The 27784-nt window shown below is 53.8% G+C and overlaps 2 protein-coding genes across 9 annotated transcripts in view; one reads left to right on the forward strand and one right to left on the reverse strand.

Moving 5' to 3' along the window:
* The window catches only part of DNM1 (dynamin 1), a 44746-nt gene extending 43335 nt beyond the window's left edge, over positions 1 to 1411 (reverse strand). For all 7 annotated transcript variants that reach the window (XM_061199853.1, XM_061199851.1, XM_061199848.1 and 4 more), the window contains exon 1: positions 1251 to 1411. In XM_061199853.1, the coding sequence (XP_061055836.1) occupies positions 1251 to 1411 (161 nt within the window). The remainder of the gene's footprint in view (positions 1 to 1250) is intronic.
* An 8607-nt stretch (positions 1412 to 10018) lies between these two features.
* On the forward strand, positions 10019 to 26955 carry CIZ1 (CDKN1A interacting zinc finger protein 1). 2 transcript variants are annotated; one of them, XM_061199856.1, is made up of 17 exons: positions 10019 to 10291; positions 10851 to 10971; positions 11216 to 11331; positions 12847 to 12918; positions 14780 to 15006; positions 17399 to 17492; positions 17673 to 17781; positions 18281 to 18909; positions 19170 to 19291; positions 19932 to 20129; positions 20892 to 21016; positions 23364 to 23451; positions 23901 to 24014; positions 24213 to 24362; positions 25831 to 25900; positions 26121 to 26242; positions 26612 to 26955. In XM_061199856.1, the coding sequence occupies exons 2-17, from the start codon at positions 10856 to 10858 to the stop codon at positions 26825 to 26827; spliced, it is 2568 nt and encodes an 855-aa protein (XP_061055839.1). In that variant the 5' UTR covers positions 10019 to 10291; positions 10851 to 10855; the 3' UTR covers positions 26828 to 26955. The 2 variants fall into 2 exon arrangements, with proteins under 2 accessions (XP_061055839.1, XP_061055840.1); XM_061199857.1 differs by having other exon boundaries at positions 17414 to 17492.
* The last annotated feature ends 829 nt before the right edge of the window (positions 26956 to 27784 follow it).

A 27784-nucleotide genomic window follows, 5' to 3' on the forward strand; every position in this document is an offset into this window, starting at 1 on the left:
GCTGGCTTGGACCCAGGATGTCTCGCCCGGAACTGCTGTCCCTCTGAGGGCGGAAGCCTCTACCTGCCTCCCTCTCCCACATGTCGTTTGCTTCTTTAGCCATGAAGGTCATTGGCACAAAGCTAGGGTTTCTGAAGAAGGCGAGGGAGGGAGATGACACAGTGGGCCGGTCAGTGTCAATTCTCCCGCCCCCCCCCCCCTCAGTCTGCCCAGCCCCCACTCGGTCTCCAGCACCGGGCTGAGAGCGCCATCCTCTCTCTCTCTCCTTCTCAGCACTCGAAAAGCCATCTCTGCCTCCCCTTTCTTGGGGGACCCTGGGGTGGGGGTCACGACCCTGCCTGCCTCCCTAAACCCAGGACACCCTTTGTCTTTGTGGTTGCCCCCGACTCCTTGCCACCCGGCCCTCCCAGCGCCTTGAGGGATCAGAGATAGGAGGGGGATTAGGTTGTGCAAATGGCTCCCCCCTCCCCGCCATCCTGCCTCCCTGTCTTAGTCATCTCTGCCCTCCGCCGCCTTCTCCCTCCATTACAATCCCTCTGCCAGGCCAAGGGGAGAACGACACTGACAGGTGCCCCCACCCAGGGGCGGCGGCGGGGCAAGGGGCCGGCTGCTCAGTAGAGGATCAGAAGCGGTTTCTCCCCCACCCCGTCCTCTTCCTCATCCTGCAACCCGCGCCGCCCCCCTCTTCCGCGCTGCGCACGGATGGCGGCTGGAGCCGCAGAGGTGTGTGTATGACGGGGGGAGGCTGCGTCTGATCCCCGATGCCCACGGGGCTATGTCCTCTCCCAGGGGCTATGGGGGGGGGGGGGGTCCCCTGCCACGGTCCGGGAATTCCCATGAGAGGAGGGAGCTGTCCTCCGTAGGGCCTGGGGTTGGGGGCACTGCCCCAGGGATGCTGCCCGCCTCAAGAGACCCCCAGAACCGAAGGGAGGAGCTGAGTAATGCAGGCCCCTCAGTACCCAAGGGGGGTTGGGGGTACAGCCCTTTGCCAGGGTCTCGCTGTCTTCCCCAAAGGATGGGGCGGAGGAGGGGGGCGTGATCCCGTGGCCGCTGGCTTGACGTTTGCGGACAAGCCGGGGGCGCTGCGCCCCTGAGGGGCTCTCGTGGCGGGGGTGGGCCGCCTCCTTCTGGCTGGAAGCGGGGGGCGCGCCTTCCGCGGTGCAGCGCCAGGGGCTGCCGTCGGGGCCGGGCGGCGAGGCCCGGAGGACCTGGGCGGGGGGAGTCCGAGTTCAGGGGCGCGCCGCTCCTACCTGCCTACGAAATTCTCGAGCACCGAGCTCTTGCCGGCGCTCTGGCCGCCCACCACGGCGATCTGCGGCAGGTCGAGGTCCGCGTTCTGGCCGATGGCGGAGAAGGCATCCTGCAGCCGGTTGACCAGCGGGATGAGATCCTCCATGCCACGGTTGCCCATGGTTGCGGCTGGCCCCGCGGGCTCCGATCCGGCGGCCGCTTGGGCTCCCGGCTTTGGCTCCGCCGCGGCAGCCGCGCGCTCAGACTGCCTGAGCCGCGAGCCCCCCGCCCCTCGGGGATCGGAGCGGAGCGCTGCGCCAGAGTACCGCTAGAGGGCGCCCGCAGCCCTCCGGGCCGGCAGCCATGCGCAGGCGCCGCCCGTGGCACTATGGGGACTGTAGTTTTCTCCTTCTGCGGCTTTTGGGGCACTCGAGCCGTGTCTGGGGGAAGCGCAGATGCTGCACCGCAGATATCATTCCTGGAAATGGTCACGGTCTCCTAGGTACTAGGTACCGTTAGTACCAGGCCCCTCGGATAGTGGTCATGACTGCCTCACTCCATCGTACAGATGAGGAAACTGAGGCTTGGAGACATGGGCCTCCTCCAAGGTCATAGTCTCCTGACCTTCAGTTCCACTTGCCCTCACTGCCTTCTACTCTAGGTTGTGGCTAATTTATCTCCGGCATTTCCCTTCCCGCCTTTGGGCCTCAGTTTCCCTGTTTCTAGAAGGAGACGATATAGAACATTAATTCAACAAATATTTACTGAGCACCTACTATAAGCCAGACCCTGTTCTAGGCGCTGGAGATACAACAGTAAACAAGACAGACAGTTGGAGATACAACAGTAAACAAGAACAAGAACAAGATCTTCCCTCATAGATCTTACAGTGGAGACAGACAGTAAATGAATAAACAGATAAATGGAACAGTAAAAGTGAAAATAGTTTATACTAATAGTGATGGGAGAAATAAACATGGGGTGTGAAGAGAGGTACCTGTGTGGGTGCAGAGTCCTCTTTAGCCTGGGAGGTTAGGGGGGTTCTCTGAGGAGGTGACATTTGAGAAGAGACCTAAATGTTGAGAAGGAGCCAGCCAGGCCAAATGAACGGCAAGTACAAAGCCCCTGACTCTTGGAAGGGCCTTCTTGGGACAGTTGGGACTTCTTGTCCTGGAGAGTGACAGTCTTTTCCCCAAACCATCAGGGTGGTGGTAAAACAGTGGGATCTGAATCCAGGACTCCTACAACCCTACCCTGTTTATCCTTTTCACATGGAGAGACCATGGGGCCCCAGGCCTAGCCATCCACCTCTGCATTTAAGGAACCTAATTTGGACTCCCCACAAGGCTGGAAAGGAAGGCCAGCCTACCCTGTGCTACTGGGGATCAGCAGGTCACTCTGTCTGTGAACAGAGTGGGGGCACTGCTGGGAGATCAGTGGCCTGTGAATTGGAGACTGTTGTGCATTCACCCATTTAATGCATATTTATTAAGCCAGGAACTATGCTAGACCCCAGAGATAAAGCAATGAGCGAAATGGATAAAGCCCTTACCCACATGTGGCTTAGAGTCTAGTGGAAAAAGAAGGACAAAGCACAAATAAGCCAATAAATATGACTGTCAGATGGTGATGAGTGCTTTGGAAAGCAAGAAAGCGGGGAAGTTGGAGGAGGGGGTAGTGTTGCTATTTTGTATAGAGTGGTCAGAGGAGGACTCTGGTAAGGTAAAAATTTGAGCAGAGACCTGAAGGAAGTGAGGGAGCAACTCATGTGGACATCTAGGGGAGGAATTTTCCAGGCAGGCAGAGGGGAATAAGCGGATCCCATCCCAGGAGCCAGGCCTGGGTCTCAGACGAGCTGTGTGATCCAGGTCCCTCCACATCTTTGAGCCTCAGTTATCCAACGTGGGAATGCCTGCGAAGGGCATGGCCCTGGCCTGGCACTTAGGAGACCCTTATTAAACTGCTGCTGGTGATCACAGCCTTCCAGATAGCTGGAGCATCAGTCACACACAACGCACATCCTGTGCAGCTGCTCCGAACCAGCCCATTATTATGCTCTGAGAGCCAGAGAGGGCAGAGATGAAGCCTGAACTGGAGCCATTAATTTGGAAAGAGGGTGCAGGTTACAGATGTCTGCCTAGAAGAGCACCATCATGGCTGGGTTGTTTTTCCTAATTACAATAGGGAAAGTTATTGTAAAAATCAGACTTTACACAGTGTTTGAAAGCTTCTGGTCATTCTCCCACCAAGAAATAACCACTACTTATAGCTTAGAGTTTATTCTCTGGCTTATCCCATATATATTCATTTTGTTTCATTTTGTTTTTATAGAAATAGGATCATACTATAAATCCTGTACTGCTGTATCACCCATGCCAGACCAGCAGCCTGGGCATCACCCCGAGTCTGTCAGAAATGCAGACTCTCAGGCTTCACTCATGACCTGCTGGATCACAACCTGCATTTAACAAGAACCAAGGGCCCCTGGAGATTCCGGTGCACATCAAAGTTGGAGCTCTAATACATATTATATGCAACTTGCTTTTTTAGCAACAGTATGTCTTTGACGTCTTTCAGCGTAAGAACAGTTTGGTCACATTCCTTGTTCACGGCTGCATAATTTCCCACTGTATGGCAGTGCTCTGGTTTTGTCCCCTGGTCTGCTAAAAATGACTGTGCTGGGCTTGAAGAATGGATGGATAAAATGCCACTTGGGGGGAGTGTGAATAGAGAAGTGCTGATGTTCTGGGCAGAGGAATCAGCATAAGCAAAGGTATGGAATCAGAAAGGAAACGAACCTGAAGTCTACGCTGTCTTTGTTCCCACAGGGCTTGGTGAGGACCGAAGGAGGGATACCGCAGATGGTTCTCCCGGGTGCTGAGAAGTTGTGGGTCCAGAACGCCAATGAGTTAAATGAGAGTCTTAGAAATGGCTTTGACCCTCTACTTTGAGCACTAACGAGGGAGAATTCTCTCTGGAGCCCCTGAAGCTGTAACCACCACCTATGCTTGCAGGTCAGTAGCAGGAACACTCACTGGGCATTTCCCCCTGGGCCAGGTGTGCTGAGAGATTCAACCCTCAGGAGGGAGAAGTTCTTATTAGTTCCCCTTGACAGATGAGGCAACTGAGGCACAAAGAGGAATGTGGCTGAGGTCACAAAGCCAGAAAGTGATGGAGTGAAGATGTGAATGGAGGTAGGTGAGACCCAGGGCTTCTATGTTTATATCCTATACTGCACTAGCTCTTGCAACCTATACACTTTTAATGCACATGAAATAAAACACTAGTCCCTTCTGATGGGGTTTTTGTTGGGCATACAGCAGGTGCTCAATAAATGCTGATTGTATTGAATTGTGCAATGGCCTTATTGCGCAGCCTTGACCCTATAGCTCCTGGGTCAAGCCATTATATTTAGTCACTAAGTCTGCTCAGGGTCTGGCCCTTTGGATTCATTCATTCATTTATTCTTCAGCAGGTATTAATCAGTGGCTACTTCATGCCAGACCTCAAGCAAGACATAGGGGGATGAAGAGGTTAATAAGATGCAGGACTTGTCCGGCTAGAATGCGGATCCACTGGGAGAAGAAGACAAACTAAGCAGACCAGGTGCGTGAAGCCAAGACACCTGGCCATGTCTGGGGCAAGGTCACTGCTGAAGAAGCATCTGGGCCAGGCTGGGGCACACATAGTGCCCTCTTCTGTGTGGCTGGGGGATGGGCACCAAGATTTCCCAGGGGCTTTGGGGCACCGATGGTCCAGGCATCTGTGCTTGCACTGCCCCATCTTACAATGAGGGGCTCCCCATAAGCCTGGAAGAACAACATGAGCCTCGATCCCTTGTATGCTGAGGATCAAGGGCGCAGCTCCAAAGCTAGATTGCCTGGTGTTCAAATCCCACTCCTACCACTGTCTAACCCAATGACCTTGGGCAAGTCAGTTCACCTCCCTGGCCCTCAGTTTCTGCATCTGTAAAAAGGGGATAAGACTATTACCTAACTCATAGGGTTGTGTGAGGAGGATTCAGTGATGTAATAATTCAGGTAAAACATGAAAACAGTGCCTGAAACAGTGAATCATTAGAGCTATGATTAGTATAATTATAATCATTATTACCGTTGTACTGTCTGAAGAAACTTCAGCCTCATGAAGGTAGCAAAGCATGTCACCTCTTGGTGGGAAGGATAAGGGATCATAAACGAGCCAGGATTTGTGGGGGAGAGACAGAGCTAGGTCTGGAGGTGTGGATTGGGGGTCAGCTCTATCCCTGGATGGCTCAGCTTCTGGAAATCCCAGGCCCCAGGGGGCCCCAGATTACCCAATTATTCCCCATGTGGACAGAGGGCTTTGAAGGTATATCTGGCAATCAGGAAAGGCCTCCTGAAGAGGTGATGTTTAAATTGAGCTGGGAAGACTGGACAGGAATCGGCCTGGTAACGAGTGAGAGGAGGGGGGAGCATTGTAAGGGAAATTTAGTTCCTTTGAGGACAGAAGGCAGCCACTGTGGCTGAACCTGGTAAGCGGTGGGGAGACCGTATTACACACAAGCCAGTCCTGTCCAGCAGAGATGGCCAAACTCAGATCCTAAGTCGGGAGGGGTCCTGCCCCAGGTCACTCTGGAAGGTAGGGGCAGCAACAAGGCTGTGCCCACCGTGCCACTCCCACCTCTGTTCTCTGTTCCCCTCACCCTGCTTAATAATAGGTAAAGACACAGGTGGATGACAGATACTGGGGAGGCCACATGATAACCATATGGCCTTATATTTTTCTCTGCTCTAGTATGACCGGGAGCTGTCGCTAAGCACGGACTATTCCTGGGGTTTTTGAGCTGGGCGTCTGGTTGTGGGCATACTCTGTGAGCCTGCGTTGGTGTGCTGTGCTGGGTGCCTTGATGGGACTTGCTGCTGTGCGGTGATGGACATAGATGTCAAGAAGGGAAGAGCTGCTGTGATGACTACCAACCTGAGGATGGAAGGAGGAAACTGCATCCTGGAGTCATTCGTTCATTCGTTTGCTCATTAATCAACCTTCCCCAAGCAACCATGATGTACAGGGCTCTGAGCTGGTGTCCCAAGGACATGGGGACAACTCAGCAGCTGCTTTCTACTGTCAAAGGGCACATGACATTACTGAGGGCAGAAATAAGAGGAGGAAGTAGCAGGTTACAGGATAAAGACACCATAATCAATAGCTGGTTAGAAAGTGTACTGGGAAAATAACGACAATAGCCACTATAGAAACTGCGCAGATGCTAGATCAAGAAGCCTGCAAAACCATAACATAACGCAGTGCTTGAATAGATGGAGATGTTTACCTCATTCTTAAACTGAAAAACTTGGGATAAAGTTGGCTGTCTTTCTCCAACTTAAACACATTTCATGCAACACCAGTCGAAGTTCTGATGGGATTTTGGCATGGGTGCGGAAGGGAGAAGGTTTGACAAAAATCATTCTATAACTTACCCCCCAAAATTTACATGATTGGGAATTGGCAAGAAATTAAAAAAAAACATAACAGTATCAGGGGCTTGTGTTGTTAGGCATTAAAATATATTCCAAGACTATAACAATCACACCATGTGATATCATCATGGGAAGAAACAAGTGGATTCCTGGAGCAAATAGGTCTGGACATAGAGCCACATGAGTATGAGTCTATTTCATGATAAAGGTGCATCTCAAAGTAGAGGCAGGAATGAGGCCTCCAGGTGATGCTACATCGTCAGACTTCATTTGGGATGCAGAGAGATGGGGCCTCTCTTCTCCCTCTGAACATACTTCACTGGGGGGCTTTGCCTGTAAGGGACTGATTAAAAGCAATTAACATGAGTCTAGCCCCAAACAGTGTCCCCAGAGAGTTTCCATCCACAATCTAGTCTGGTCTTCAAGGAGGCAGCACAAGGTCGTATACATTAAAAAAAAAAAATGTCCACTCCCCCCATGATAAAGTCATCCAACTGGTCACAGCAAATTAGTAAAAAAGGAGAGAAAGTGAATCCCCCCAGCCCCCAACCCATGAGCCCGCTACACACATTTATTCTTTCCAAAACTGGGGTCATAATGTGTATGCACTTTTGTAACCTACTGAGTTCAATTCATATCATATCATGAGTGTTTAAATATCCTTTGAAGACATACTTTCTGAAGGCTGTGTGCTATTCCTTGAGAGGCAGACACCATGATTTATTTAGCTGTTCTCCAAGTTGATTATTTTCCAGACAGCTATTATAAATAATGTTTCTGTGAGCGAACTGCTGGCTTTTTAAAAAAAGTATACTTTAATTTTATTGGAGTATAGTTGATTTATAATGTTGTGTTAGTTTCAGGTATACAGCAAAGTGATTCAGTTATACATATACATATATTCATTCTTTTCTAGATGCTTTTCTCATATAGGTTATCACAGAAACCTGCTGTCTTTTTTAAAAATAAATTTATTTAATGTATTTATTTTTGGCTGCGTTGGGTCTTTATTGCTGCGCGCGGGCTTTCTCTACTTGCGGCAAGCAGGGGCTACTCTTTGTTGCGGTGCGCGGGCTTCTCATTGCAGTGGCTTCTCCTGTCGCGGAGCATGGGCTCTAGGTGCGCAGCCTCAGTAGTTGTGGCACGTGGGCTCAGTAGTTGTGGCTTGCGGGCTCTAGAGCACAGGCTCAGTAGTTGTGGCACATGGGCTTAGTTGCTTCGTGGCATGTGGTATCTTCCCGGACCAGGGCTCGACACTGTGTCCCCTGCATTGGCAGGTGGATTCTTAACCACTGTGCCACCAGGGAAGCCCCAAACCTGCTGTCTTTTATTTATTTATTTATTTATTTTATTTTTATGGCTGTGTTGGGTCTTCGTTTCTGTGCGAGGGCTTTCTCTAGTTGTGGCAAGCGGGGGCCACTCTTCATCGCGGTGCGCGGGCTTCTCACTATCGCGGCCTCTCTTGTTGCGGAGCACAGGCTCCAGACGCGCAGGCTCAGTAATTGTGGCTCACGGGCCCAGCTGCTCCGCGGCATGTGGGATTCTTCCCAGACCAGGGCTCGAACCCGTGTCCCCTGCATTGGCAGGCAGATTCTCAACCACTGCGCCACCAGGGAAGCCCCCAAAACCTCCTGTCTTTTAAAAGGCTTGTTTCTGATTATTTTCTTGGGCTAGATTCCTACAAGTGGGGACCAGGTCAAGGGGCAGAACACGTTCAAGAGTCTTGATAGAGAATTTTCAGATTGCTTTCCAGAAAGATGAATTAACACAGGAAGCCACCGCTGCCTTCCCTACCTTCACCAGCATGAGCATTATTTTTAGTTTTTTTTTTTTTTTTACTTTGGCAATTTGCTAAGCTCCCCTGTGCCAGGTGCCAGTGCTAAACATTATGTAATATCATACACAGACACAGACACAGACACAGACACACAGACACAGACACACACAGACACACACACACACACAAACCCCGTGAGGGGGTACTCATTTTACAGACGAAGAAACAGGCTCAGAGAGGACTCCTGCATCAGCCGGGGTCGCCTAGCCAGAAGGCAGTGGAGCCCCAATTCAACACCGGACCTCTCCAAGGCTAGCACCCAGATCTATTGGTTGGAAGCCTAGGCGATCTTGACTCAACCCACCCCTCCTTCCGCATTGCCTCTGTCTTGGTTCTCACCAGAGCCGAGTGATCTAATCTGGGCGGATATGATGCTGTCACACTCTTCCCTAGCACTCCCTGCCCCTCAGGGGTAAAGCCCAACTCTTCAGGCCCGCCTTCAAAGCCCGCATCGTCCGGGCTTCCCTTCCACCCAAAGGCGCAAAGTCCCCTGAGCCCGACCCCGCCCCGCCCTCCCGCCACGCCAAGCCGCGTTCGCGCCTCTAAGTCCAGGCAGAGTTAGGCACCTGTGCTGCCGCCCGGGGCTGTAGTAGAGCCGGTCCCTAGCTTTAGGGCAGCGCTAAAGTCACATGACTGCAGTCACATGACTGCAGTGATGGGTTGACACTAGGGTCTCCGCTGGGCAGACCTTAGGTCTGCGCGTCCCTAGCGCCACCGTGCGCCGTGTGGCACACAGTCGGCGCCTAATGCAAAGTGAGCTCATTGCCTAGGGCTGTTACAGCTGTGGTCGGCTCTGAGCAACAGAAAAAGCAAAGGGGATTGCTCTTAGTAACTGCGGATTGTTTGGCTCAGTGCTTGTGTGGGGACCGAGGAGAGGTGCACCGGGACGCGGGACAGAGTCGAAATTAAAGGGTCCTTGCGGGCAGGGCCGTTCAGGGGCAGGATGAGCGCCGTTTTTTACCAGTAAACTCTGCCCTCCTTACCCGCTCCCCAGCCAAACCGGAGAAACAAACAAAAAAACACTTTCAAACCGATCTCCCCACCCCTTCCAGGGCTAATTCTTCTGCCCCGTTGTGCCGGTCGTCCTCTCGCTGGGTCTCGGTCCCCGAATGTACAGCAGGCGGCTGCACGCCCCCTCCCACCCCAGCCCCACGCGGGGTCTCTGGATCGCGGGACAGTGGCGGCCGCGGCAAGGTCTGCTGGGGATGGTCCTCCTCAAAGTCGCCCGCGATGTCCCTGCCACACGAGAGACCCCTCTGGGCGACAGACGGACCTGGGGCTCGGAGCCGCCCCTTCCCGATGCGGAGGACGCGGGACAGAGGGTCTGCGCTGCCCAGGGTCCCCTAGCAGCTCGGAACCATTCCCACCGCCGCCCAGCAGCTGGGTGAGCAGGTGCCGCCCCTGCAGCGCGAAGGGTGCGCGGGGCGGGATCTCGCGGCGCGGCCGTGGGCACCCGGACCTCCCGTCCTCCAGAGGGCGCTGCCCTGCCCCGGCCGCAGACTGGCCTTCGGAGCGGACAGGCCGTGGCGGAGTCGTGGGGACCCCGGGAGCTTCGGGGACCCCGGGAGCCGCGATCCGGAGCGCGCGGCCCGCCCCCTCCCCCCGGTGGGGGCTACGCGACTGCGGAGGGGGTGCGGGGAGGAGGCTGTGTGGTTCCCGCGGCCAAAGCCGCGCTGGGAGGCGAAGTGCGCGGGCCGAGCGCGGCTGGGGGGACGGCGGAAGCCTTAGGGGCCACTTGAATGGAGGCCGAGGGCTTCGTGGGCAGGTGGGGACAGCGGCTTTGACGTGTAATGCTGGCTCTGTCTGTAGAGGAAGGGGTCAGCGGAATGGGGGGGATTAGAGTGGAGGGAAGCCTTCCTCCTACTTTGTTCGTGGAAGAAAGGGAAAGGTGGGGGTGGGGCGGCGCTGATGTTATTGACAGAACATGTGCACAAGGGACAGGGTGGGAGTATCAGAGGGGTGTGAGTGGACAGGGGCTGGCTTCGCTACGTGATTGGCGCAGAGAAAGGCTGAAGGGTGGGGTGGGAGGTGTATTTGTGTCGGACGCTCGTCCTGGAGCTGCGGAGCGGAGGGAGTCGGAGGGATGGAGGGCGGGGTTGGGCATTTGGAGGAGGGACTATTGGGCAGATTTGGGGGAAATTGGCGGGAGGGTGGTTGAACTCTGCTGCTGGTGGAATTGGAGGTGTACGGAAAGGATGGGGCGCACGCGTGGCACGCTCTGGGCAGGACCGGGAGGGTAGCTGTGAAGCTCGGTCGGCAGCGTGTGAGGGCCGCGGCTGGGGGTGGGCGACGGGGATCCGGCCTGACTCCCTCCCTTCCCCCAGCCGCCATGTTCAACCAGCAGCAGCAGCAGCTCCAGCAGCTCCAGCAGCAGCAGTTGCTGCAGCTCCAGCAGCTGCTCCAGCAGTCCCCACCGCAGGCCCCACTGCCCATGGCCGTCAGCCGGTAAGCTCCCCACTGGAGGGGTGGGCGGCTCTAGACCTGCCCCTCTGACCCATGCCTTGGAGACCTCCTCCCAGCCCTTTCTCTCAGGGGCATCCCTGTCTGAGTCCTGGAGGTCACCAGTTCCCACCCTAAGGGGATGCTCTGTCTGCAGTAGAGGGGGGCAGAGAATGGAGGTGAGGGGTCTCAGGGAAGATGGAGGGTTTGACTCTCCCCAGAGCCCTCTGACACCAATCTCAACACACAGGGGGCTCCCCCAGCAGCAGCCACAGCAGCAGCTCCTGAATCTCCAGGGCACCAACTCAGCCTCCCTCCTCAACGGCTCTGTGCTGCAGAGAGCTTTGCTTCTGCAGCAGTTACAAGGTATGACTGCAGGCCCTGTCTCGCTCCATCTTAGCGGGAGCTCCCCAGCAGCCCCACGGCACTGAATCTCATCAAATCCACACAGTAACCCTGAGAGGGAGCTGTGTCAGCGTCCTGGTTTACAGATGAGGACACTGAAGCTCCAGGAGGTGGAAGTCCCTAAGTTGCTCAGCTGAATGCAGGTCTGTCTGATCACAGAGGTGCACCCTTGGCCATGGTGTTAGCTCTGTGGGTGCTACTCGGCACAGTTTGCTGACATTCAGATTAGATGATATGATGGATGGCAAGATCTATTTTGACCACCCTCCTTTGCATCCTGTTTGACAGTTGAGGATGCCGAGGTCCAGAGAAGGGAAGTCATTTGCCCTGGCTCACGTAGCATCAGCAGTGGCTGAGCTAGACATAGGCCTGGGCCTCCTGACCCCCTGGGTCTCTGAGTGGGTGTCTCTAGCCCTCTGCATTAAGCCTGTGTCCTTACCTGAGTTTCCCCATGTGGAGAGCAGTCTTTCATCTCTTCCTTACAAGAAGCTGCTCCCGATACATTAGCCCCTGCAGGAGTAATCCGGGGGTCCAGAGACGTGGTGCCAGCTCATCTTCAGACCCAGCCTCTCCCGCACGGTAGCTGTGGCTTGCTGGCTGGTTCCTCAGGGCTGGGCACTGTGCTGAGGCCCTGACAAACCCAATTCCTTGACTCTGCTGACAACCCTAAGGGGAGATACACTCATGATCCCATTTTACAGATGAAGAAACTGAGGCCCAGGTGTTGATTTGTGGTCTTACTACAGAGCTGTGTTCTGAGACACCAGGCTATCCTGCCTCCCAGCAGGGTATGCAGTCAGGTCAGAAGATGTGATGGTCATCACTCTTCAGCCCTCCTGGGGCCACATGGGTGTGGATGGTCCTGAGAGCGGCTTATAAATGATAGATGGATGGGTAGAGAGATAAAACCACACACAGGGACCCACAATGTATATATTTTTTTTTACTTTTTCTTACTCATTTTAAAAGTCATACTCTTCAAAGAAGAGTGAAAGAAATATTTTTAAAAGAGTATAAGAAAACCCAAATTGTCATATGCAGATTCACTCCTAAAGAAAAAAACACCCTTTAAAGTGTTGGTGTATTTCCTCCCCTTTTTTTCTAGGCACAAACTTGAGGACTTGTATATGATTGTGGTTATTGATATAAGTGAAAGGCTGTATCTTGTTTCTTTTTCACTGAGTATAGTGGTATGATCATTTACCAAATGATTTGAAAGTCTCTGTAAAGATTGTTTTTGAACAGCTGTTTAATATTCTACTGGAGGTGTGTGCCCTTGTGTCCGTAAACTTTCTCAGCTGTTTTCTTCTACTTCTTTTCTTTTCTTTTTTTGTTTTTTTTTGCTTTAAATAATGGAATGAATATCATGTTTGAGAATATTTTCTTAGAATGGATTCCCAAAAGTAGAATGACTGGGTCAGAGGGGATGGATATTTTATGGCTCTTGATAAGTATTGCCAAATTGCTTTCCCAAAGGACTGGACCAGTTTGCAATGCCACCAGCCACGTATGACAGTGCCGGTCTCACCATGTCCACGGCAACATTGGGTATTATACTCTTTATATATATATATGTATATATACATCGAATCTACTAATTTGCTTGGCAAAAGCTATATCATTAATGTTTTAGTTTATATTTCTTGGAGTGCTAGTGCGGTTGAATATTTTATATTTGTCTGTTAAACATTTGTAATTCTTTTTGTGACTTGTCCATGTGCTTTGTCTATTTTTCTTTTAGAGTGTGCCACCTTTTATCTTACTGTTTTTAAGACCTGGTTAGCGTTCTCTCTGCACATATGTGTATATGTATTTGTTTTAAGTTAATGTTAATTAAACCCTTAGTAAATACCAGGCACACTTGTATATCTCACTGAATCCTCATAAAACATTGTGAGTCAAGCACTATTACTATCCCCATTTTACAGATGAGGGAACTGAGGCTAAGAAGGGGAAACTGATTTGCTCAAGGTCACAGATCTTGTACTGTGGAGTCTGCATTTGAACCAGTTCTCCCAGCACATCTGACCCATGCATGCCCTTAACCCCTGTGCCTCCCATCCCAGCACTGGGTCAGGGATTTAAACTGTCCTTTATTGGGTCACACACTTCCCAGTGCTGGACCTCTGAGTCAGATGAGGTACCTGCCCTTAAGGAGTTCCCAGGGTGGTTAGGTGGTGGGCAATGGGAAGCAGACAAGGAAATTGTGCAGGTGGTCCTAGAACAGGGAAGCTGGGGCCTCTGGGGATGCAGAGAGGGTCTGGGAAGGCCTCCCAAAGGAGAATCACCTAAAGGGAGGAATGAAGGATGATTGGGATGTAGAACAGTCCAGACAGAAGAAACAGCATGTGCAAAGGCCCAGAGGCAGGCAGAGACCAGGCTTGTTTGAGGGATGCATGGGAGCATGTAGCTGGAATAAAGTGGGCACACGTGTGGGGAGAATTGCGAGAAAGGAGGTCGGGGAGGAGCGCAGGACTGGACCTCGCACGGTGAGGAATGGGCTTCGTTCCTGAGTATCAGGGAGCTATGGAAGGGTTTAGGCAGGGGGAGGGGCGAAGTCAGAATGTGGTTTTAGAAAGATCACTGTTTGCTGCTCTCCAGTGCAAAAACTGTGGCTGAAATTCACACAGGGGATGAAGTGGCTTTGGAGGAAGGGGGGTGGTAGGAGTGGAGATTTGAAGGGGGGTCAGGCTAGACTGAGAAGAGGAGTAGGAGTCAGTGTTAATAGAATTTGGTGTTGGCTTGGATGGGGGAGGGTAAAGAGAGGGAGGAGTCAGGAAGACCCCCAGAATCCTCTCCGGTAGCCAGCTGTGGACAGCAGTGCCACTCCCAGAGACCCTGGACAAGCCACTCCTTCGCTTTGTGTCTCTATTTTGTCATCAGTAGAGAGGATAATACTTACTCTGATGGTGGCTGGGCGGGGTGACTGAGGCCATGCATAGAAAGTGCTTAGCAAGTGCCTGCTTCCCAGGAAACTTTTGATGAAGGGTAGCTGCTATTGGTAGGAGAGTGTCGTCTTATTCCAGGGACCAGTCATCTTGCTGGTCCTCCCTTTGGGTCCTGTGCTGAATCTTTCACATACCTTAAGGTGTACACTAAAGCATGCCTGAGGGTGAGCGGAGTTGCTGGGGGTGCTTAAGCCACTGACCAGGGAGGCATTTGGGGTGGGAAAAGGCCCCCTTCCCTCTGCAGCTGGAGCAGAAAACGCTAGCCGTAAAGCCCCCTCTCCACCAGTGCTCCAGGTGGGACTGCGTCTTCGGCTCTCATCTCTCCCCTCTGGCTGCCCTTGGGTGGGGAGGGTCCCCTTGGAAGTTAACTGTGATGATGCTTTGGGGGACTGACCCCTGACCCTAGCCTCTACCACCCAACCACAGTTGTAATCCCTCTTCTCCCCTCTTTTCACACACAGGTAACCTCCGTGGCTACAACCTGGCAACCCCAAACCTGACAGCTCCCAGCCTCACATCCCCGCAGCTGGCCACCCCAAATCTACAGCAGTTCTTTCCGCAGGCCACTCGGCAGTCCCTGCTGGGCCCTCCTCCTGTTGGGGTCCCCATAAACCCCTCCCAGCTCAACCTTTCAGGGAGGAACACCCAGAAACAGGCCCGGACCTCCTCTACAACCCCCAATCGCAAGGTGAGTGGTATCTGGACTGGAGCAGGCGAGGATGGGAATGGGAGAGGGTGTATCTGGGGATCAGCCCAGCTCTGCCCTCTCTGGCTCACATTGGCCTTTGGGCAGGTCATACCCCTCTTTGTACGTCAGTTTCCTCATCTGTAAAATGGGGAAGGGGGCAGGAGTTAGACTTGCTTAGTGTTTCCCAAACTTTAAATATTCCTGAACCCCGATGTGATTTTTGCTATATCCAGACACCACCAGTACTATTATTTATTCCCTTTTTAATTACTATTTATATTATTTACTAATATTACTAATATTATTTACTAATATTTCTCTCTTTTTGAAAAAACTGAGATGTAACTGACATATAACATTGTATTCATTTTAGGTGTATTCTACCAATTTTCTTTAAATCAGCGCTGCCCAGTGGAAATAAAATGTGAGCCATACATGTAATTTAAAATTTTCTAGTAATCACAGTAACAAAGTAAAAAGAAACAGGTGAAATTAATTTTACTCGCATATTTTATTCAACTTAATATATTTAAAAAATTATCATTTCAACCTGTAATCAATATAAAAAATGAACACTGCATTTTACATTCCTTTTTTTTTTTTTTTTGTACTAAGTCTTTAAAATCCGGTGTATATTTTATGCTTACGTCTCAATTCGACTTCCAGCATTTCCAGGGCTCAAAAGCCAGGCACATGTGGCTAGTAGCTACTGTCTGGGATAGCACAGCTTTAAATGAAGTAGCTGCTTCTCTGTTACATTTAGTTAAAAAGGAAACATTATATCACTGTCTGAAATTAAAAAAAAAAAAAAAAAAGGCTAAATTAACTGCCATACATAGAAGTAAAATAAAAGTGATTGGGGGTAAAACAATGGTATAAAATCCTAAACTCTACACTGTTGCCAGCTGAAGGTTCTGAGCCTCTACAGGCCTTTCCCTGACAAAAGCAGGAAGACTCAGAGAGATTTTCAAAGGGAATAATATCCTCCCTGAGTCTGTCCTGTCCCTGAACGCCCTGGCAGCTCCTCACACACACCACACTCCTGAGAGCATCCGGCGGTGGAGGGATGGAACACCCTCCTTTTCTGGCTGCTCTGGCGCCAGCCCACATCCGGTGGTGAGGCATTTCCCTCCAGAGAGGGGTCCAGGCGGCCTCTGACTTTACGGTCAGGCTTGTCCTAACACAGTCTGGCCTAGTTTTTACCTCCTTGCCCCCATTTTACATATGGGAAAACCGAGGCAGTGGGGTGGAGGTTGCCCTGGACTGCACAGCTGTCACGACAGACCCAGAGTCCAGCCCTCCTGGACTCGCAGGCCAGTGCCCATGTCGTGCAGGGTGAGAGCTGGGTAGTTTCTGAAGGGTGTGGAGTCCTGATGTGGTGCATGTTTCTACTCAGCCCTGGTTCCTCGGGCTTAGTAGGAGGGAGGGAAGCTGCATGTGGATTCCTGAGGCTTCCTGGGGTGCCCTGGAACCATGTGGAGCTGTGTGTTCATTTCACAAATGTCTGTTAAGTCCTGCGGAGGACTCACTGGTGCAGAGAAGGCATCTGGAGATGCTCTCCTGGAGATCTTGGGCTGGGGAGGGGGTGGTGGTAGTGGTGAGACCTTAATGCAAATAATGCTCCAGCCAATGAATTATGACTATGAAAAGTGCCACAGAAAGGAAGCCGGGGGCCCCTGGGGGCCTGTACTATGGGTTAGGAAGGCTTCCTGCGAGAAGTGCCTTTGAGGCTCTGGGAGAAGGCCTGGGGCTTTGGGGAAACAGAGAGAAGGCCAGTGTGGACATAGAGAGGGGGAGGGGGAGCGTGGGGAGAGCTGAGGCTGGAGGGGTGGGCATGGGGTAGGGGCCAGATTGTGCAGGGGGGTGGGGAGGGTGGGTAGTTTCAGGCTTGGGGTAAGGAAGGAGTCATCCAGGGCTACGGGAAATCACGGGAGGGTTGCAGCCTGACAGAGATGAGAGACATGATCAGGTTTGAGAAGGGTCCCTCAGGAATTCCCTGGTGGTCCAGTGGTTAGGACTCTGCGCTCTCACTGCCTTGGCCTGGGTTCGATCCCTGGTCCGGGAGCTAAGATCCCGCAAGCCAAGTGGCATGACCAACAAAAAAAAAAAGAGAGAGAGAAGGATCCTTCTGGCTGCTTTGTGGAGAACGGGGTGGGGAATCAGGAGGCAGCACCGTGGACCACGTGAAGGCATTGCATCCCCCAAACCTGCATTTCCTTAACTGGCAGACAGCTAGATGGAACCCCCTGGACAGAATTCCTGGGGTGTTTAGGATCTTCTCTGGGGCCAGGCCCCGTCATCCCCTGGGGGACGTGTTGCAGCCGCTCTTGGGCAAGGGAGTATTTACTGGGGTGGGTGGCACGTACCATAAATGGTTTCTGAAAGGAAGCAGGATTCTTCTTCTCAGACGATGCCTGTGGAGGACAAGTCGGACCCCCCAGAGGGGTCTGAGGAAGCCGCAGAGCCCCGAACAGACACACCTGAAGGTGAGGGAGGGAGGTTACTGGCCCTTCAGAGGGGACGCGGGTTAGGGCAGTGGGGTGCAGGGGTGGTCGTGGAGGCAGGGATCTTGCAGGGTGGGTGGGGGGGTGAGCCCAGGCCCCATCTCCTGGAGCTCGTACGTGCTATATCCGGCACGGCAGTCATTCACCTGCCCTCCATTCCAGACCAAGAATCTCCCCACTGCCCAGATGGCATCACTAAGGAGAAACGCACTGCAGCACCTGAGTCTGAGTCTTGTGCGGCATCTGAGCCACCAGCTAAAAGGTCAAAGAGGTAACTGATGCTGAAAACCTGCCCGGGGCCCAGGTACCCTGTACCCTGATTCCTGCAAAGGCAGAGGGTAGGGGGTAGGTGGGGTGAGATCCTTCAAGGAAAGGGCCTTGGTTTCTGGCTTGGAGGAATGTCAGACCTAATTCTTCACCTTACCTGGGAAGGCCCTCAGCCAGACAGACTCTGGCATCTTCACTGTGACTGAACCACCTGGAGGCAGGTGAGGTGGCCAGCTTGGAGGGGTGAAGATGTGACTCTGGAACCTCAGAGAGTGGCAGAGGGTAGGCAGGCTTACAGGACCTCGGATACATATTAGCAAGTTGTGGGAGGTGGGAGCAAGTGATCCAATTTATTTAGGTGAAACTGGGACCCAGAGAGCCGAGGGGGCTTGTCCAAATCCCTAGCTTTGTACGTGGCATAGCTAGGACTGGAGCCTAGGTCATGGCCTTTCTTGGGAGCCCCTGGGGCCAATTAAATTTGATCTTCTTTTGATCCTTCCTAGCTCAGAGGAGCCCACAGAGAAGGGGACCCCAGGGCAGCTACAGGCAAAGGTCCAGCCACAGGCCAGGTTGATGGCACCAAAGCAGACACAGACAACCGAGCTGCTGCCTGAGCCACTGGAAGCTCGAGTGCTGCCACGATTTCAGCCACGAGTTCTGCAGATCCAAGCCCAGGTGCAGCCACAGACTCAGCCACAGACTCAGCCACAGATGCTACCATTGAAGGCCCAGGTGCAGCCAAAGCTGCAGAAGCAGGCACAGACACAGACCTCTCCAGAGCACTTAGTACCGCAACAGGAGCAGCTGCAGCTGCAGAAGGAGGCAGAGCCACAGAAACAGGTGCAGCCACAGGCACATTCACAGTCCCCAAGGCAGGTGCAGCCACCGCTGCAGAAGCAGGCACAGACGCAGACGTATCCACAGGTCCAGATAGAAGCACAGCCGAGGGTCCAGCCGCTGGAGCTGCCACTGGAGCAACCTCCAGTGCAGTTGCCAGTGCAGCCACTGGACCCAAACCAGAGACAGCCTCAGACTCAGCCACAGGTGTCGGCGCTGGCACTGGAGAAAGCCCCAGTTCCGGTTCACTCTGCAGTGCTGGAGACGCCGCCCGATATGGTGGAAGCTGGAGCAGGTAAGTGAGCAGTGGCTCCCAGCCGGCCTGGTGATGGGACAGCTCTGCCTGAACCCTTCAGTCCTACCCTGGCGCTGTCCAACCCTGACTGGGTGCTGCCTGGGACTGAGGGTTGGGCCTGGATCTAGGGTTCGGGGCCGTCTGCACTGGAGGCTTCAAGGTCCTGGATGTGGGCAGAGAAGGCGGCTCTTGGGCCTGGGTCCCTCGGGGCCCAGGTGGGAGATGGACCCTGGGGAAGCAGAGCACATCTGTCATTTCAGGCCTGGAGGAGGCCTCGCCGGAGCCAGTGGGCGCCCAGGTTGGCCTGGAGGAGAGCCAGGAAGAGTTGACCAGTGGCCTGGATGTGGGAGAATGTGAAAAAAGAGCAAGAGAGATGCTGGGGGTGGGTAGAGATGCTGATGAGGACCACATGGTGCACCCAGTGGTGGGAGGGCCTCCTTCTGCCTCAGACCCCCTCAGCGCCCCCTCGGGTTTCCCCTGCTGTGAAATGTGGCAGCAGCCCTCCACCTGGGTTCGTGGGCAGACCAGACTGGGTTTGACAGTGGTTCAGTGACAGTGGTTCAGCAAACTCTCATGTGGTGCCTTCACATGCCTTTGCTGTGATGATCTGGAGGTACTTTTAGTGATAAGGGTCCCTTCCAGCCGGCTCACCCCGACACTAGAGCCCCCAGAGCCCCCCACAGGTAACGTCGCTCCAGTGGAGAGAGCACAGCGTGGAAGCCTGTGCCTGGGGCTCGGGGGCCCAGCCCTGCCTTCTGGCCAAACCCCCTCCCTTCTTCATGCATCTCCATCTGTCATGTGAGGGGTGGGGTGCGGAGACTTTAGAGTGAGGCGGACCTGGGTTTGAATCCTGACTGTGGTGCTTCCTGGCTGAGCGAGCTTGGGCAATCACCTAACAGCTCAGAGCCTCAGTTTCCCCACCTGTAAAGTGGGCTGTCAGGAGGGCTCCTAGATGTTTAACATGGGGCTGGCCCACTGTAAGCGCCCAGCTGGTGGTAGCTCTGCTCCTGCTCCCGGTGTAGGTGTGGGGTGCCGGGGGCTCCCTGAAGGTCACCATCCTGCAGAGCAGTGACAGCCGGGCCTTTAGCACCGTACCCCTCACACCTGGACCCTGGTCCGGCGACTCTACCTCTGCCACCCCTGCGGCGGCCAGCACGCCCTCTAAGCAGGCCCTTCAGTTCTTCTGCTACATCTGCAAGGCCGGCTGCAGCAGCCAGCAGGTACCGCCCCCAGCGGGTGGGTGGGGAGGTCACGTGGGCGAGCAGAGGGTTTGGGGTCTGTATGTGATGCCTAGCCTGCCCTTCCCATGGCTGCCTTTGTGGCCTCTGGGGCCCTCAAGCCCCACCCCCAGCAGCTGTACATTTGCTCACAAAACATTTCCTGACCAGCCAAGGGGGCAGGATTTTCGAGTTGGGTGGAGCTGGTTCAAATCAGCCCTGACTGGCCGTGTGGATTTCGGAAGGTGAATTCCACCCTTTGTGCCTCGGTTTCCGCATGTGTCAGAGGAGGAAACATTTAGAACCCACCTCTAGAAAAAAAAAATAGAACCCACCTCACTGAGAGGTTCTGGGGATTCAGCGACTTGACATTGAAGTCATAAGCCCCAGGCCCGGCCCAGAGCGAGTGCAGCATTAATAACAGCATCATACTGGTATGATTATTACTATCGCTATTTTTACCTTCGTCCCTCTGTGCCTCCCCTGAGCACAGTCATGGGGACCTGGAATTTGATCAGACTGCTCCTCGCCTTGGAGGCGCTCACAGTCTCCAGGGGGAGCAGAGGCTCTGGCTGGCGTGTACTCACTCCGTGCCTCCGTTCACCATCCTTCTCTGGCCCACACAGCGTTGTAAGAGAAACGGCCTCCCAGCGGAGGTGGGGTGACCATGAAGCTAAGGTTGGAGACCTCTTCCCCGGGCCCCACTCTTGCCCACCGTTCTGGGGCTCACTCCTCACGCCCCTTCCTCCCTCCCGCCTGCTGCAGGAGTTCCAGGACCACATGTCGGGGGCCCAGCACCAGCAGCGGCTCGGAGAGATCCAGCACATGAGCCAAGCCTGCCTCCTGTCCCTGCTGCCTGTGCCCCGGGACGTCCTGGAGCGAGAGGACGAGTGAGTGGGGGATCTCAGAGCCGCTGTAGGGGGGGTAGGCGGTCTCGCAAGCCAGCCCCGGCAGAGAGGGGCCCTGAATCTACCATCCACAAGGTCTGCCTTTGGGTTAAGCATTGCCCTCCCCGAGACACCTCGTCACACCACTAACTGTGTGGCCTTGGACCTCAGTTTTCCTTATCTGTAAAATGGCCTCATGAGGTGTGTAATGCAGGAACTCATGAGCTAGACAGTCTCTTAAGGTTACATCCAGGCAGGACAGTGTGACCATCTATGTGGGAGGGAAGTGGGTTGTGGCCCAGACCCCTGCTTCCCTGGCATATGTGCTGACCCCAACCACAGGGGCCTGAAGGTCAGGATCTGCTCATCTTGTGGCTTGAGGTTAGAGCTTCCCTGGGTCACCCCCTTTCTTTGTCGTGGGGGCTTGGTCCATCAGAAATGTCAGCCCCCCCAGAGTCTGGGACTGGCTCTTGGGGTGCTCTGTGGGCAATCACTGAGGCCTGCAGGGGCTGGGAGGCATCATCAGTGAAAGAAACAGGATGGTGCTGGCTCAGGACACCCTGGGGGATATGGGCTGTGTCTCACAGGACAGCTGCCACTCAGCTCCAGACCTCCTGGTTTTTCAGAGGCATCTAGAAACCTAGATTTGTATGTGAATCTCCCAATTTCAAAATGTTAACAGCTAGTTCAAAATTAAAACAAGATGAAACAAGTCCTGTGGAGGCCAAATCAGACCCTTTCAGAGGCTGGATAAGCCTTGGGTCAATGGTCAGGGACTGTGCCATGAGCATTTATAGAGGGTCACAGCTTGAAGCTCCCTGCATGGGGAGAGGGGACAGGAAGGGCCCTCGGGTAGCCTCAGCTTGCATCTCCTGAGTGACGGGGAGCGCTCTCTCCAAAGGCTTCTGTGTCTCTGTTAGCCAGTTCTCACTAAGAGAAGAGCTTCCCTGTGGCTTTGTAGGATGTTCTCCAGCCTTAAGGCTCCCTTTGCTTGCTGACCTAGGAGTTATACTTAGGCCAAATCATCATAAAGACAGGAGAAAGGTGACTCACAGAGTTGTTCCTTGCAGAGTTAATGCAATGGTGAAAAAATTTAGTTGGAAATGATCTATCCAAAACTAGGGGATTAGTCAGATCAGTTTAAGTCTTATCTACTTGGTGGTAGAACTAATTCTAGGGAATTAGTTCTTGGTGGTAGAACTAATTCTAGGGAATTTCTGATAATGTGGAAACATTTGTGTGATGCAATGTCAAGTTACAACAGGATCCAAAATAGCATTTGCAGAATGAGTTTGATTATATTCAATATAAAAATAGATCTTGGGCTTCCCTGGTAGTGCAGTAGTTAAGAATCTGCCTGCCAATGCAAGGAACACGGGTTTGAACCCCGGCCTGGGAAGATCCCACATGCCGCAGAGCAACTAAGCCCGTGCGCCACAACTACTGAGCCCACGTGCCACAACTACTGAAGCCTGCGCCCCTAGAGCCCATGCTTCGCAACAAGAGAAGCCACTGCAATGAGAAGCCCGCGCACTGCAACGAAGAGTAGCCCCCGCTCGCCGCAACTGGAGAAAGCCCGCATGCAGCAACGAAGACCCAACACAGCCAAAAAAATTAAAGAAACTAATTAATTAATTAATTAAAAAAAAGAAAAGATCTTGTGACAGAAGAAAACTGCAGGAATGTAGCCCAAGCTATAAACAAGCTTCAGGTGGAGGGGATTCTGATTACACTGTCTTCTGATGACGTCTGCCCTTGAATCTTGACTTGGCCCTGTACAGAATGTGGCAGTCCTTCCGATAGGCTGTGTGTCCTTCTGACACAGTCAGAAACTCTGCGCTGATCCCATGCCAGGCCCCGGGGATGCTGGGGTGGTGTCCTGGCTTCCCAGAGCTCGCAGTCCAGTGGGGGCAGAGAAGGGATCAGGTCCTCCCAATCCATCGTGGAAAATGCTGTAGCAGTGGCACTTTGGGGTCCCAGAGGGGGGCCTGGCTAACTGGGATTGGGACAGGTCCAGAAATGGGGGGAGGGGCAAGAACAGCTCTGGGAAAGAGAGGATATCTAAACTGAAGGATAAGAGGTGTTCTCAAGGCCAGATATCCTCAGTTCTGTCACCGTCCTGGTGGCCTCCTGGTATCCCAGATGCTTCTAAATCTCATTTCCCCCCAAGTTTTCTCTCTTATTCCTATTTAAGTATTCTTCCAGATGAGCCTCAGGACCATTTTGTTAAGTTTCCAAAAAAACGATTCTGTTGGAATTGCATTCCATTTATGGAGCGTCTGGAAGAGCTGCTGTCTTTCCAACAAGAATACGGTGTCACACTGTACTTGTTTTGATTGTCATCATTCAGAGAGCCTCCACCCAGGCGCTGGTGCAACACCTGCCAGCTCTACTACATGGGGGACCTGATCCAGCACCGGAGGACGCAGGACCACAAGGTACGAGGGCCCACCTGCTGCGAAGGCGCCCAAGCCCAGGGCTGGGAAGGAGGGAGCCCAGGTTGGGAGCAGAAAGTAAACGTCAGTCTTTGTCACTGCGTGGCCGTAACTCATGACGAGTCAGTCATGTTTCCTCTTTGGGCTTCAGTTTCCCCATCTGTCCAATGTGGGCAAGGCACCATCTTACCCTGCATTCAGCCTCGGGGCTCATGGGGTCCTCAGGCGCCTGCCCTCTCTCCCTGTCTTCCGACGGTCCTGTCTCTGTTACCATCTGTCATCCTACGTTATAGCACAGGGACGGGATGTGTTTGCCTGTGTTCTGTGAAGCACAGCCAGCTGATTACAGAAGTGGTGGGCCTGCAAGTGGGAGGCGAGGTCTCGCTGGGCCCTGCCTGGCTGCACCTGGGGATGCTGCCCGCCGCCCACTTGGCCTGCCTTCCTGTCCCCAGATCGCCAAACAATCCCTGCGGCCTTTCTGCACTGTTTGCAACCGCTACTTCAAGACCCCCCGCAAGTTTGTGGAACATGTGAAGTCCCAGGGGCATAAGGACAAAGCCAAGGAGGTAACCCCAGCTCCCTCAGAGGACATGGGCCCAGAGAAGTAGAGTCTTGGCCAAGGCCACACAGCAAGTTGAGGTGTATTCCAGTCCAAATTCATAGCAGGTCCGGAGGGACTGGAGTTCTCTGGGGTGTGGGGTGGATGCGATGTCGCACCCTTGCTGCCCAGAGCTGACTTGAGCCTTCACCCACTCCCTGGGAAGCTGAAGATGCTCGAGAAGGAGATTGCCAGCCAAGATGAGGACCACTTCATCACGGTGGACGCCGTGGGCTGCTTTGAGGGCGATGAAGAAGAGGAGGAGGACGATGATGATGAAGAAGAGATCGAGGTTGAGGAGGAATTCTGCAAGCAGGTGCTTGGGGGGAGGTGGTGTGGAACGGAGGCTGGAGGCTGGACTCCCAGCCCAGGAGAGACCTCACCCCACCTCCCAGGGGCCAGGAGGCACTGTGCTGGCATCTTTGGGCACTAAGGCCTGCCACGATTTAGTATCAATAGGAACTCTATTCAATATGACGATATGTAAATATACATCATGACGCCTATAGGGTGGCAGGTGAAATATGCAAGGTCTTCAAAGCCTGGCTGAAATTTTTACTTGTGGAAGAGAAAGGGCATCCTAGGGCAAGAGAACAGCATCATAAAGGCATGGAGAGGGGAGCTATGTGGTGCATACAGGAAAAGTCAGTGAAAGATGATGATGAGGATGATGGCGAGAGCAGTCAACATTTTTTGAGCACTTACTATATGCCACGCGTGTACCAAGCACTTGCCTGGCAGAATCTCACCCACCTGGATGCCAGGAGGCGAGACTGCAGAGCCCGTGCTCAAAATACCCCAGCTCTGCTGCTTCCCATGAGCGAGGAGCTGGAGGAGCTTTTCAGTTTAACAGGTGTTTCCAGAGCATCTATTCTGGGCCAGGCCCTGGTGCTGGATACCAGGGGTACTTGGGGATGAAGTCCTGGCCCCTGTCCTCACAGAGCTTGTCTGTTACAGTCCAGGGTGGTGAGGGGGCAGCCAAAGGGGGTGGTGCACAGCGGGGCTGTGGATGGAGGGTTGCGTGGGTGGCCTCCAGCCCTAAGCAGGTTGGGGGAGTTGCCAGCTTTGCTACTCAGCGGTCAGCAGTGGCATGACCCTGGGCAAGCCCCTTGGCCTCTATAAGCCTGTTCCTCTGCTTAGATAGTCCCAACTCAGACTGTAAGGAAGGGTCACAGCCCAGGGGGTGGTCGTTATTCTTAAAAAGCCAGATTTGTTTGCAAGGCACTGCTAGGCATGGCCTTGTCTGGAAGGGGCTCATGTCCAGCCAGTGAGACAAGGGATCCTTGATCACTTGAAACCTACCCCCTAAGACTGTGGTTGCTGCAGCATTAGGGAGCTGGCGGGGGGCTCATGGCAGAGTGTAACCAGGGCTGGGGGCTCACCAGGGCTCACTACCCTGCACCTCCATAAACCTGCTGTATGACCCTGGGCAAGTGAGTTAATATGCCTGGGCCTCAGTTTCCTCTTATGTAAAATGGGCAAACCATAGAAAGTTGTTATGAGGATTCAGCGAAATGACACGTGTGATGTGTTGGGCATACCTGGCATGGATTATGGCCAGTGTGGGAGCAGGAGGGCTTCCTGGAGGAGGGGGCTGATTGAGCTGAACCTGGAAAGTATAGATTGGGAAAGGCACTCGGGGGCAGGATCAGCATGTGCAAAGGCTCAGAGCATGCCACCCACAACCTCCTGGAAATCAAGGGGGGGTTCCAGTCCCCGCCTGCGTCTGGGAGGAGGCTAGGGGAAGCCAGAACCAATGGAGGCCCACACCTGTGTGTTTCCAGGTGAGATCCAGAGATATATCCATAGAGGAGTGGAAAGGCTCGGAGACCTACAGCCCCAACACGGCATACGGTAAGACCCCAGCCCTGACCCCACCTGCAGGAGCTGCGGCCCTCAGGTTGCCTCCAGGCGACCCCCCAGACCCCAGCCACAGCATCCTGGCCAGGCAGCCTGTCCCCTTGTCCTCTTTTCTTTTCCCATCTGGAGGGGGGGGGGGGCAAATGGGCCCCTAGAGGAGGGGGGACACCTGGCTGGTGAGGCATGTGAGTGCACAGACCCTGCTGTCCCACAGGTGTGGACTTCCTGGTGCCCGTGATGGGCTACATCTGCCGCATCTGCCACAAATTCTACCACAGCAACTCAGGGGCGCAGCTCTCCCACTGCAAGTCCCTGGCCCACTTTGAGAACCTGCAGGTGAGTCAGGCCCCCTGCCTGGCTCTGCCCTGCCCAGGGAGTCAGACTGTGTCCTAGCTGACGGGGACAGCCAGTGGCCACCTCCCTCCTGTGCTTGGCCTCAGCCCCTGGGTACAGCCCCCAGTGAGAGGCTCTGCCCACAAAGGGAATCAGAGCCACGTTGGGGCCAATGTCTTTCTGCAGTTGTTCTGGTGGGTGCTGAGGGCTGGGCTGTTAGCTGTAGAGCTCTGGCCCAGAGAGGCTGAGCACATCACACAGGGTCACACAGCATGTCTGACGCTGTCTCAACTGGGCTGGGGAAACAGCCTCTGGCCAGGAGCACACCAGGTGGGGAGGAAGCCTGGCCTCACCTGCACTCTCTGTGTCCAGAAATATAAGAAGGCCAAGAACCCCAGCCCCGCCACCAGGCCCGTGAGCCGCCGGTGTGCAATCAACGCCCGGAACGCCCTGACTGCTCTGTTCACCTCCGGCGGCCGCACACCCACGCAGCCCAGCACCCAGGACACAGCCAAAACCCCCAGCAAGGTGACAGCCCAACCCGCTCAGCACCCACTACCCCGGCGCTCAAGCCGCCTCAAAACCTGATGGAGGGAGCGGCTCACAGCTGCCCCGTCTGGGTCCAGATCTGCTACGCTTTTTAGGAGTCTGTGTGGAGATTGTGACGTGGTGGTGTTTTTACTCAAAATCCAATAAAAGAAGGTAGTTTGGCTGTACAGTCCCCACCAGCACTTCCGTCTGGGTGAACAGGGAAAGGGGGCCCCCAGCTAGCTCTCAGTCAGCGCCCAGCCCCTGCGGGTAGCGTGGTGGCAGAACTGGAAAGCTGAAGACAGGCTCCCTAACCAGGGACTCTGGGATTACAAGATGTTTCACCTCCTGAGCCTCAGTTTCCCTCTTTTTATTTATTTATTTATTTTTATTTATTTTTGGCTGTGTTGGGTCTTCATTGCTGTGCGCGGGCTTTCTCTAGTTGCGGTGAGCAGGGGCTACTCTTCGTTGCAGTGCGCGGGCTTCTCATTGTGGTGGCTTCTCTTGTGGAGCAGGGGCTCTAGGCGCGCGGGCTTCAGTAGTTGTGGTATGCAGGCTCAGTGGTTGTGGCTCATGGGCTCTAGACTGCAGGCTCAGTAGTTGTGGCTCGTGGGCTTCGTTGCTTTGCAGCATGTGGGATCTTCCCGGACCAGGGCTTGAACCCCTGTCCCCTGCCTTGGCAGGCGGATTCTTAACCACTGTGCCACGAGGGAAGTCCAAGTTTCTCTCTTAATAATGTATCCAGGCTAGGAAAGTACTACCTTCAAGTAAGATCTCACTTAATCTTCACAATGTCCCTAGGAGGTAGGTCTTGTTGTTATCCCCAAAATATCCCCACATTATCCCAGATGAAGAAACTGAGGCCTAGCAAGGTCAAGTGCCTGCTGAAGGTCATATATCTGGTGAGTGGCCAGGATTTGACCCTGAGCCTGAACTCTGGACCCCTGTCCTGGCCTCTCCCAGCTGGACCCTACAGAAGTTGAAGTGCAGGAGTGGGGGCCCTCGCTGCTCAGGCCC

Source organism: Eubalaena glacialis, chromosome 9 (assembly GCF_028564815.1).
Source record: "Eubalaena glacialis isolate mEubGla1 chromosome 9, mEubGla1.1.hap2.+ XY, whole genome shotgun sequence".
NCBI lineage: Eukaryota > Metazoa > Chordata > Mammalia > Artiodactyla > Balaenidae > Eubalaena > Eubalaena glacialis.

What these genes read in the sequence shown, in the direction of transcription:
- CIZ1 (XM_061199856.1), top strand. Translation starts at nt 10,856, where the DNA reads ATGTTCAACCAGCAGCAGCAGCAGCTCCAGCAGCTCCAGCAGCAGCAG. An exon ending in GCTTCTGCAGCAGTTACAAG is followed by an intron (nt 11,332 to 12,846) that starts GTATGACTGCAG and finishes GCTTTCCCAAAG; the next exon opens with GACTGGACCAGTTTGCAATG. An exon ending in CCGAACAGACACACCTGAAG is followed by an intron (nt 17,493 to 17,672) that starts GTGAGGGAGGGA and finishes CCTCCATTCCAG; the next exon opens with ACCAAGAATCTCCCCACTGC.